The sequence below is a fragment of the Haliotis cracherodii genome, unplaced genomic scaffold (genome assembly GCF_022045235.1).
Source record: "Haliotis cracherodii isolate W230 unplaced genomic scaffold, xgHalCrac1.p SCAF_18, whole genome shotgun sequence".
In the NCBI taxonomy this organism is placed as follows: domain Eukaryota; kingdom Metazoa; phylum Mollusca; class Gastropoda; order Lepetellida; family Haliotidae; genus Haliotis; species Haliotis cracherodii.
Window position 1 is genome coordinate 21,974,051 of NW_027266273.1, and position 12,693 is coordinate 21,986,743.

Genomic DNA, 12,693 nt, shown 5'->3' on the forward strand with positions numbered 1-12,693 from the left:
CTTCTAATAATTCATCATGTTTGCAACGAGCTACTTATGACAACTATCCCCAAGCCCTGTGGCAGTTACGGGATCACTATATCACATTAGAGCGTTGTGATGTATTAGGCTCTTATGGTACAATAGGAGCCCTCGGAACGCTCAACACAGGTGAAACCAGTCTGGCCGGCTCACACCCAGTCAACATACACACAGATTCACTATCACGCCTTCAACGAAAATACTCACCAAAGTTTAGCTAAAAGGACTTTAATGGCATTTATGGATTGGTAGAGTGTTGTGGATGATGCGAGAGGACTCACAGTAATTAACATTGATTACGACAATGGTTAACAAAGTTATAGCAGTGGGAATCTGCTCGTATGGTACCTTTCATCAGCCTACTTGTGCTTGTTAGAGGGCCAATTATTGCACGCGCAATCTGTAACAATAGAGATCGATGGCGGTATATTAATTGATAATGTCTACTTGTAGGAAATACTCATATAAAAATCTCAGCAATGTCATAAATCTCAGATAGAGTTTCAGATTGGCGAGTTTGAAACATTTAAAGTCATAGGGGCATTTGTAATATATTTTGATGATGCCGAAAAAAGAAGAGGTGAGCTCCCGTACTTCCGGCCCCGAAGGCCGCAACTCTGTGGACGAGAGGGGAGAAAGTTTAGAAGGAGATGAAACCACAAAATCTCATTTTTTATCCATAGATGACATCCTGAAAGATAAAAATACGGACACCGCTAGTAGTGACCCCTCCCGAAATGACGCCATAAAGTATGACGTCGCAGAGTCATCACTGCGAATCCCGAAATCGAGCGATTCATGCGCGGACAGTCCCAGGCCGGACGTGTTTGGTTCTAGTGTTCCCTCGCTGGACTACATGGCATACGCCCGGCCCCCGCATTTCCTGCACTACCCCTGCACGTTAGCCCGATCCCTGGGGGTCTTCCAGTCTACATCCTGGCTGTGCCAGTCCATGTATCAGAGGCAAGCATACATAGAAGGTAACCATGTTTTTAATGTTCTTTATTAAACACATCCTTATTACATCATAGTCCCGTGTTTTTACAACCCTGTACAGTACCACGTGGACAGGCGTATCAGAGGATATTGCTTCCATGTTAAAAATAAAATATAACAATAATATTTATTTATTGACAAGAACAGTTTTAAGTTTGGATGCAATGAGTGACTTTATATACTTGTAACTTGTAGCCTTACATCTGTATATAATATATTTTGCTGACAGCAAGAAATAGTTCCTAACTTCAGAATCATCGTGTTTTTCACTGACACCATACAAAATAATATTCCCATAATTATCATATTTTTGTTATGGTTATTAACTCAATAACACAACGATATCCAACCCAAAAGGGCAAATCATTTTATCAATAAAATAGATGATGTCTTATGGTATTTTCACGTCACAAAATTCACACTAATTACTATCCTATACATGTATCTGATTGAGGTATTCATTACACGGAATAATTAAATGTTTATTGGAATTCTTGTATTTATTTTCCTGTTGAATCCCCCCGAGTAGCTTCCATTTATCCCGATCTTCATTATGTAATGGATGTACAACATGTATGAGACAATATATCGACGTGGCTGCAGTTGAATTGTTTTTATTCCTTCATATTAAGGAGGTAAATTAACATTTTTAGGAGGAACCATGTCCTTGAAATAAACATTTTACCCAACAGCTTTCCTCACTGCATTTACATTCAAATGTTAACCATTTTATAATATTTATACCATACCATCTAGTTTTACGTTGGTAAAATTGTCCCTTCTTATTCTGGTATGGACAATACCTGCACGTTTCCATTCTTCATCATACTTAATACTTAAACTAAATGTGGAAAAATCTGTTTTAATGTCTCTTAGAAATGACAATTGTAGGGCACCATTTGGCATCAAGAAAATGTCAAGATATAGATATTTTGGAATACTGTAAACGATAAGACATACCTGAAAGATGATATTAAAGAGTGCTGAAAGAGCTAAAAATCCGTTTCGATATTTGGAGAACAAGGAATTTAACTATTTATGGCCATTGCTTGTTGCGTAAATCAGAAGGTATTTCCAGAGCTGTCCATCAAACAATGTATCAGTAGTCCAAGGAGAATTGTTGAAGTAGTTAATAGGATTGTTTACCTTCATTTAGAATAGCAAATCGGAATAAAAGTTGCTCGTGTCAGACTATCAAGAAATGTTGAGAATGATGGGATTAAAGCCTTAAATTGTGAAGAATCAAACAAGGCAGTTAAAATACATAATTTACTTTCTATAATTTTCGTATAAATGAAGCATTTTAATAATTTATGTAGTATCTATTTCGTTTCACGTAAATATCGTCCGGAAGGCGAGGTTTCCGGATAATCCAGGGTTCCACTATAGTTTGGCTTTTAAAATATTTCAAGAAAGAAAATTCTAGACATACCCATTAGAACATGTATTTAAGCATGTAAACTTGCTAAAGTTCTTGTTCAAATGTAATTATGATGCATCCACATTGAAAATATAAAATACACTTTTTTACAAACATATTTTAAATGTATGGAAGTTTTCTATCTTGGAAGATCATGTGGACGTACACAATGAGATGTTTTGGAATAACAAGATAGCATTAGTAAATAGTAGAAGCTAACCATAAATTGGCATGTACTCATGACATGTAAATATGAAGAATATTTCTACATTTGCATTTTTCTCGAATTCTCACAGTACTGTACCGGATCCCCGATACTGACTGCAGCCTCGATTATTCAGTATGATATGATATATGTATCTAATCATACGGAGATATATGTAACTGGTTACTCGAGGAGGGATGTCTGTAGGGTCTACTGCAGTTCACTGTTTGATCCAACTATTTTTGTAGACTTTCAAAACGTGTGCCTTCCCATGACCGTCACAGGCCGGACGTTAGTTGTGAGGTGAGGTGGGATGAAATGGGGTATAGAGTCGCGTCCAAAATTTTTGCCGTTATATAGCGACGTGCATGCACGTGTGTGTGTGTGTGTGGCTGCTTGTACTAGTCCGGACTATTACTGATTTTACAATGCTAGCCCACTGAGATACCATGCCGCAGTTGCACATGAATACCCAATTGAGACACATTATACTGACTCCAAGCCGACCAATCCTTGTTTTAGCCCCTTAATGCTGAATGCTCCCCGAGCGGAGGCTTTACCCCTAGGCCACGGATGACGACTACCGTATTAGTTTGACAATGTTGCATTTCTAAACATCAAAGTGCCTATGGTACAACTTACTGTTTTGGGGTTAAACAATTAATTTCCGAAACGGTAAGTCCTCAAGATGAGGCAGGCTATGTCAAAAGCCCCGATAACCTGTAAACAAAAACTTGACTCATGAATGCATCACATGCCCTTTTTTCCTCAGCTCAGAGAAGCTCCCGTCGTCAGCGCAGGGTTAACATCGACCGGAAACCCCGACAGGCGTATTCAACAAAACAACTGGAGAGGCTAGAGGAAGAGTTTAAGGTAATCTCAATCTTATTAAAATCTACTGCTACCGCTTAACAAAGATCTGGGGACATCCCATTATGGGTCACGTCACAACGACCTTTCAACCGGCCATTCAGAGCGTCGTTTACAGGATTAGTAAGAATGTGTATTTTGTGTGCGTGTGTACGTGCGTGCGCGCGTGTGTGTGTTTGTCAAAATCATCGTCTGTCTCTTGCTTCAATGGGGTAAACATTTTAACGGAAGAGACCTTGCATTGCCCATGGGAAGTACTGCCATACAATCTAGGCCTTGTATTAGACATTTCAAAATGTTATTTTACTTAGTTTTCAAATTTTGAATCGAAAATGTTTCAAAGCGAAGTAGTCAAATTGAAACTAGTACCGTAAAGCTCGAGAAAGCTGCTTTCTGATAGGCTAATGTCGACTTCGTGTTAGTCATTTCATTGGTCGGTCAAAGTTTGCGAAAGGTCGTTCAAACGTGACCTGTAATGGGAGGTCCTTAGATCGTTGTGTAGCGGTAGCGAGAATTAAATTCTGATTTTAATGAGTTTAAGGTAATCTCGGTGTGAGGTCTCTACAATTGCCGCTTACGCTCCAGTGCTGAAAAACAGTTTCAATAATGGAGAAGGGATACAAAGAAACAACATGCTCTAACATCGACACGCTCCGTCAGTTGACGTCATGAACTAATAGCCTTTATTGCAATGCCCTGGGACCTTAATGGAGCAGGACACACATTTGAAGTGGTATTTTCGTTCGAGACAGATTAATTTCTTCTTCTTTTATTTTACTTTATGCTTGTATTTTAAGCTCAAGTTGTAACTGCACTCCAGATGTGCTCTAACTGCACACAGACACCATGTCTTTGTATATTGAATGTGGAATCAATAAGGATGTTAATAGGTGGAAGGTAATATTCAAAGATTTATTGGGTAACTCAACGTCCAGTATACCTGTACATCAAGATGCATGCATATACAATTGTATCCATATATCAACTTGGAGTCACGGGTGGCCCAGTCGTCTAAGGCGCCTTAGGCTGGCCTGGAGCCAGTTCGTGGGTTCGAATCCCGGTTTGCTCTGATTCTGTTTCTAGGTTTGTCAGCACCATACTTTTGCTCGTAGGTTTCACCACAGTGGTAAACGACTGAGACCTGCATGACTTTAGGCTTTCCTCCCACATTACGCTGACACGCCGTGATATAACAGGAATAGTGTTAAAAGCGGCGTTAAACCCAACTCACTCACTCCCCATGGCAACATATGAAACCGTATGAATACTCCAGCTAAAAAACAACCTTCTATTCGAGTCAGTTCGCGCTATAGTATTGTTTATCATTAATGCCAAAAGTGTCTTTGTAACTATTTAATTGTGTCGTGTAAGAAAGGTGTCAGAAACCTTCAATTGTATTTCCCTCAGTGGTACTGATTGTCCGTTACAGACCGACCGCTACCTGAGCGTCAGCAAGAGAATCGAGCTGTCCAAACACCTGGAACTCACGGAGACCCAGATCAAAACCTGGTTCCAGAATAGGCGGTGAGTCACAGACCAATATCATGCATACATTCTAGTATCCTCTCCCTCTGTGGCTGGAGTCACGGTTGTATATCATGCATATATACTAGTATCCTTCCTTTGTGGCTGCACATACGGTTAGTCACGGTTGTATATCATGCATACATATATACTAGTATCGTCCCTATGTGGCTGCATGTACGGTTAGTCACGGTTGTATATCATGCATATATACGGGTATCATCTCCCTCTGTGGCTGGAGTCACGGTTGTATATCATGCATATATACTAGTATCCTTCCTTTGTGGCTACACGTACGGTTAGTCACGGTTGTATATCATGCATACATTCTAGTATCCTCTCTCTATGTGTCTGCACGTACGGTTAGTCACGGTTGTATATCATGCATATATACTCGTATCCTCTCCCTCTGTGGCTCCACTTACGGTTAGTCACGGTTGTATATCATGCATATATACTAGTATCCTCTCCCTTTGTGGCTCCACTTACGGTTAGTCACGGTTTTATATCATGCATATATACTAGTACCCTCATGCATACATTCTAGTATCCTCTCTCTATGTGTCTGCACGTACGGTTAGTCACGGTTGTATATCATGCATATATACTCGTATCCTCTCCCTCTGTGGCTCCACTTACGGTTAGTCACGGTTGTATATCATGCATATATACTAGTATCCTCTCCCTTTGTGGCTCCACTTACGGTTAGTCACGGTTTTATATCATGCATATATACTAGTACCCTCTCCCTCTGTGGCTCCACTTACGGTTAGTCACGGTTGTATATCATGCATATATAATAGTATCCTCTCCCTCTGTGGCTCCACTTACGGTTAGTCACGGTTGTATATCATGCATATATACTAGTATCCTCTCCCTCTGTGGCTCCACTTACGGTTAGTCACAGTTGTATATCATGCATATATACTAGTATCCTCTCCCTCTGTGGCTCCACTTACGGTTAGTCACGGTTGTATATCATGCATATATACTAGTACCCTCTCCCTCTGTGGCTCCACTTACGGTTAGTCACGGTTGTATATCATGCATATATACTCGTACCCTCTCCCTCTGTGGCTCCACTTACGGTTAGTCACGATTGTATATCATGCATATATAATAGTATCCTCTCCCTCTGTGGCTCCACTTACGGTTAGTCACGGTTGTATATCATGCATATATACTAGTATCCTCTCCCTCTGTGGCTCCACTTACGGTTAGTCACGGTTGTATATCATGCATATATACTCGTATCCTCTCCCTTTGTGGCTGCACGTACGGTTAGTCACGGTTGTATATCATGCATACATATATACTGGTATCCTCCCTATGTGGCTGCATGTACGGTTAGTCACGGTTGTATATCATGCATATATACGGGTATCATCTCCCTCTGTGGCTGGAGTCATGGTTGTATATCATGCATATATACTAGTATCCTTCCTTTGTGGCTATACGTACGGTTAGTCACGGTTGTATATCATGCATATATTCTAGTATCCTCTCTCTATGTGTCTGCACGTACGGTTAGTCACGGTTGTATATCATGCATATATACTCGTATCCTCACCCTCTGTGGCTCCACTTACGGTTAGTCACGGTTGTATATCATGCATATATACTAGTATCCTCTCCCTCTGTGGCTCCACTTACGGTTAGTCACGGTTTTATATCATGCATATATACTAGTACCCTCTCCCTCTGTGGCTCCACTTACGGTTAGTCACGGTTGTATATCATGCATATATACTCGTATCCTCCCTATGTGGCTCCACTTACGGTTAGTCACGGTTGTATATCATGCATATATACCAGTACCCTCTCCCTCTGTGGCTCCACTTACGGTTAGTCACGGTTCTATATCATGCATATATACTAGTATCCTCTCCCTCTGTGGCTGCACGTACAGTTAGTCGAGGTTGTATATCATGCATATATACTCGTATCCTCTCCCTCTGTGGCTCCACTTACGGTTAGTCACGGTTGTATATCATGCATATATACTAGTACCCTCTCCCTCTGTGGCTCCACTTACGGTTAGTCACGGTTTTATATCATGCATATATACTAGTATCCTCTCCCTATGTGGCTGCACGTACAGTTAGTCACGGTTGTATATCATGCATGTATACTAGTGTCCTCCCTATGTGGCTGCACGTACAGTTAGTCACGGTTGTATATCATGCATATATACTAGTATCCTCTCCCTCTGTGGCTCCACTTACGGTTAGTCACGTTTGTATATCATGCATATATACTAGTACCCTCTCCCTCTGTGGCTCCACTTACGGTTAGTCACAGTTGTAAATCATGCACATATACTCGTATCCTCTCCCTCTGTGGCTCCACTTACGGTTAGTCACGGTTGTATATCATGCATATATACTCGTACCCTCTCCCTCTGTGGCTCCACTTACGGTTAGTCACGGTTGTATATCATGCATATATACTTGTACCCTCTCCCTCTGTGGCTCCACTTACGGTTAGTCACGGTTGTATATCATGCATATATACTCGTACCCTCTCCCTCTGTGGCTCCACTTACGGTTAGTCACGGTTCTATATCATGCATATATACTAGTATCCTCTACCCTCTGTGGCTGCACTTTCGGTTAGTCACGTTTGTATATCATGCGTATATACTCGTATCCTCCCTATGTGGCTGCACGTACGGTTAGTCACGGTTGTATATCATGCGTATATAATCGTATCCTCCATATGTGGCTGCACTTTCGGTTAGTCACGGTTGTATATCATGCATATATGCTATTACCATATAATGGTTAGGTTTCTCGGCAGGATAAAGCCAACGGATAAAAACGATACAAACAAACATGGCATCGCCCTTTCTAATTAGGCGACTTAAGTCAGAATTAACCATCGGGAATCTGGAGAACTACTGGGATTAGGGCTGGGACGGGTAACTCAGTTACTCGGGTCGGGTGGGTTCTCAGTAGGACCCGGGTACCCACAGGACTACCCAGACCCGTGGTTAGTCACGTGATATACTGTTTAATGACAAAAACTCATTATAGCTCAATGGTTACACTATATGTGGCTAATGTTCGCATCTCTTTCTGACGATACACACATTCCTTTTGACTTGTATATGTTTGATTAAACCCACGTGCACGGGAATGGTGCGGACAAACATAGAAACATAATCGGGGCGTACCGGAATTTGAACCCACAATAATAGGTTTCTGGCGTGCCCAAGGGACGCAACTGCACAGCAAATCGCCGCGCCTTAGACGACTGCCCCCACCCACCCACTGTATAAGTAACAGGTTTCAGTTTGAACTATGTTGACTGCTGTCACTGTCCGACTAACATATCACTTACCTTCTGACGTAAATATTAATGCGCACATTACGGGAAACTTTCAGTGTTTAGGTAATGAGATGGGAATAGAGTTTTCGAGGACGCAATTGAAGAATGACATTATGTGATAAAGAGGATATCACACTTGTGTTTTGGGGGGATCTCCACATTCTCTATCTTTGCACAAAATTTCGCTTGCTCATGAGAATAATTTGATGGGACGTCTTTCAATCCGGGCTCAACATATAGCTATGCTTGTGAATGGCTCCAGGGCATTGATCATAACAGAATGAATAAATAAATACTCGGCATTTCAGTTCCTAAAATAAGGGATCGTATCTACCACTGGTGAAAAAAACGAAATTTCACGCGTTCATCGGATGTAATCGTCATTCCATCTGATTTCAAATTGGCAAAACCGGTGCATGAGAGCCTTTACTGGTGCTAACGACGGTACAGTCAACTACGGTTATAACGAACTCGCTTATAACGAACTGACGGATATAACGAACTTACTTTTTAGTCCCGACTATTTGCTGAAGTTATGCTGTATATATGCTTGTAACGAACTACGGTTATAACGAACTAAAATTAGAAGTCCCTTTGAGTTCGTTATAACCGAGGTTTACTGTACTTTCCATGCACTGTCCATAGTACAGGCTGAGTAACTAGACGACACTACCAATCATGTTCATATATCGAACGCCAACGACTCGGTATATCGTCAACGCGGTTATTGTGCCGGAAGCATCCATAACAACAATATTGTATAATGAAACAATTGCAAGCGATTCCATGGCATTTGATTGGCTAGCCAAACAATTCTTTTTGCGTTTCTGTTTCCGCCCACTCGCGGTCTACTCTTTCCTGATTGGTCAATAATAGGGTGGGTGTGACTTGGGTTCCATTATTTCCCTGAACTATGTCACTGATTACGTATTGTTTTAATAAATTGACTTAAATATTTTTAAATATTTCTAAACGTAAAAACCGGTATGCACACTCTACATGAATCCGCTACCTCAATACTTGTGTAACCACTTTGTACCTCGTTTTTTTTTACGTTTTTACCTCAAAGAATGCAAAACATATTATATAGACCCGTGAAGATTCAGGTTAGAATAGGTCTTCAGAAAGCCATACTTGCCGTAAAAGGCGACTATTCTTTTCGTAAGAGGCGACTAACGGGATCGGGTGATCATGCCCGCTGACTTGCTTAGTGCATGTCATCGTATACAAATTGCGTGGATCGATGCTCATGATGTCAATCACTGGATTGTCTGGTCCAGGCAAGATTATTTACAGACCGCCGTCATATAGCTGTACTATTGCTGGGGCGGCGTTAAACAACAATCAAACATACAAAGCAAACAATATTGAAGTAGTGATACGCTGTTTGTCTACGGATTACATAACATATCTTCGTTGCGCCCTGGAATTTAATTCAACTAGATTTTGCTGTATATGAATTCATATATAAATCATTTCTTCCAAATTACAGCTCTGGTATTTTTTAACAATGTTTCTTTTGTAAGTTTTTCAATTATTTACTGAAAGCAATGTTACTCTTTCCATCTTTTGGGGGCACGGGTGGCCCCGCGATTCGCTGTGCAGAGTTGCGTCCTTTGGGCACGCCAGAAACCTATGATTGTGGGTTCGAAACCCGGTTCGCCCGGGTTATGTTTCTAGGTTTGTCAGCACCATACCCGTGCTCGTGGGTTTCACCGAAGTGGTAAACGTCTGAGACCTGCATCACTTCTGGCTTTCCTCCCATATTAAGCTGACACGCCGCGATATAACTGGAATGCCGTTAAAAGCGGCGTTAAACCCAACTCACTCACTCACTCACTTTCCATCTTTTCAGGACCAAATGGAAAAAGCAGATGGCCGCCAAACTGAAACGTGATGGTCTTCTCAGTGCGCACATGTGGCCTCCTCTGACGTCATATCCGCTACACCTTCCCCAACCAATTCACCAGCCACTACACCCGAACTCACTGTTTCACCTTTAACGCCAAGCTAATCGGGCTGTTTGACAAGAACTCGGTGCAACATGGCTGTGTGTGTTTAGACTCATGTATTCTAAATGTAAACCTTGGGTTCTGTGTATATTGCTTGCCCGCGGTAGCTTCGTGTCTCACTAATTGTGTAGGGCATTGCTTTATGCGCGGTAGAGCAGGCCCGTAAGACTCTCTCTCCCCCCACCCCCCTTTACTGCTGAGTTTCTGCTGTGAAACCGAATTTAGAATCATTATTATTTTATGCACAGTCATATGTTTAGATTAAATAATGTGCTTTTTAGTTTTGGCTTTCGACTTGGCTCTCGTGACGATTCTGAACCAGTGCCACTGGTGACATGGGACAATGAGCCCCATAAAGCTACAAAATTGTATTTCCCCACCACCACCCAACCCTCTGAGAAACGCTCCTACGGACCCTAGCGGGAATATGCACCAAGCTAGGACCCCTGCCAACGAACTACAGAATCAGCTGTACTAGAACATGCCCTTTGTGTGAGACAGTCGCCGTAAGCTTATGATAATCCGAATTACTATTTCAGTTTTGAAAATGAACACTTGAATAAAACACCATACATTGAAGCATAGTCTCACACAAGAGTCCGTGGATTCTTAAGAACACAATTCATTATGCATGGTAAACACCCCCCCAGACGCTTTCAGCCTCACGTGCTGGAACAAGTTACGGACTGCGTTGATAATAGTGTTATTGCTGATAACGTTATTCACGTCGGATGTATACCCCCCAGTGGACCTCCAAACGCTTCATAATGTATTTCCGGTGGCACAATTGCAATGGAACTGATGTCGGTAAAAGCGCCATTCTTCATAATCCAATGTTGATATAATGGCAGCATACAATTTCCAGCCTGATACCATGACTAGCCGTCATAAAGCCTTGAACATGACGAGGCATATTTTGATTGCTCGTTATAAAGCTTTCATTGCTCTGACATTTCTTGCTTTTTTAAATGGGTATGGTCTAGAGTTTAATGTCAACAGGTATTGCGCAACGGCATCCCGTCCCGCACTATAAGGAAACAAGCTTCCCTGCCCGTCCCCCCGGGACTAGACGGATGCGGGGAGGCGAACCTGACTGTACATACTCCCTCATCAAGGATTCTGTATGCAGAAACACTACCACAGCCTCAGTATCTACATGGACCGTGATTGTTATAACGGGGTAATGTACGGGCAGTACATTGAGTCACAGCTCGCCTTGGGTCGTCTCATCTACCTGGCTCCTCTCAATCGATAGTTTTTTCGCGTTTTAGCGAATTCTCCAGTTGGCGTACAGACGAAGGAGCAGGGCCTGTGTATTGAGGTTTTGATCCTGCAGTCAACTGAGGTAAAAGTCAACCAGACTGGATGAACTCACTAGTGGCGCGAATTGTTGTTTGGAGCGTTGGCTTGTCATACCGTTAACCTGAGTTCGATTCCCGCATGCCAACATTGCAGGAACACCATGCTAAGAGTCCCCCGGTGAGGTGTCGTTGGAGTAGTGGTAAAAACGTAAAGCCGGACGCTCACTCACTCACTCACTCACTCGGCCACCCACCCACTCACTCACTCATTCACTCACTCAACCCACTCACTCACTCGCCCACCCACCCACTCACTCACTCACTCTAAGGTAACAGGACGTTTACTTCCACTACACTACCGGGCAAACTTAAGTATACCTGAGTTTGGATCTAACGGTCGGGATTCGATAATACAACGGGTGATACGTTCTTTCCACTAGTTCTCAGTATGTTGTAACGACAACCATCTGGAGGTTAGATTCTAAGCCTATGTCCTACAGGGTCTATTACTTACAAAGTCTACACATGACGGCTTACAGTCCGTAGTTCATATGCATGCGCTGAGGTAGTGAGTTATCTGGGTTTAACTCCGCTTTGAACAGTGTTTCAGTTACATTACGGTATGTCAACGTAATGTGAGGCGAAAGCCCATAGAGATCCACATCGGAAATGTTTACTTATTTCTGACACATACGGGTGGAACGAGTGAGTGGGTACTGTCTCACGCCGCTTTTACCACTGTTTCAGCAATACCACGTCGGGGGACACCAGAAATGGGCTTCTCACATTGTACCCATGTGGGGAATCGAACCCGGGTCATCGGCGTGACTTGCGAACTTTTAAATCACTAGGCTACCGCACCGCCCCCATACGGATTGAGAAATACCATGGATCATAATCGACACGTGAAGATCCGGGGTAGAATAGGTCTTCAGTAACCCATGCTTGCCGTAAAAGGCGACATTGCTTTTCGTAAGAGGCGACTAATGGGATCGGGTGGTCAGGCTCGCTGAC

General features: G+C 42.4%; 1 protein-coding gene across 1 annotated transcript; it reads left to right on the forward strand.

Moving 5' to 3' along the window:
* Positions 1-580: 580 nt before the first annotated feature.
* On the forward strand, positions 581-10,369 carry LOC139465517 (uncharacterized). The gene is made up of 4 exons (XM_071247237.1): positions 581-1,001; positions 3,415-3,515; positions 4,942-5,036; positions 10,222-10,369. The coding sequence occupies exons 1-4, from the start codon at positions 581-583 to the stop codon at positions 10,367-10,369; spliced, it is 765 nt and encodes a 254-aa protein (XP_071103338.1).
* Positions 10,370-12,693: the final 2,324 nt, after the last annotated feature.

Excerpts from the sequence above, each read along its gene's own strand:
- LOC139465517 (XM_071247237.1), top strand. The coding sequence starts at position 581 with ATGATGCCGAAAAAAGAAGAGGTGAGCTCCCGTACTTCCGGCCCCGAA. Across the intron at positions 1,002-3,414 it reads GAGGCAAGCATACATAGAAG|CTCAGAGAAGCTCCCGTCGT; the intron begins GTAACCATGTTT and ends TTTTTTCCTCAG. Across the intron at positions 3,516-4,941 it reads GGCTAGAGGAAGAGTTTAAG|ACCGACCGCTACCTGAGCGT; the intron begins GTAATCTCAATC and ends TGTCCGTTACAG.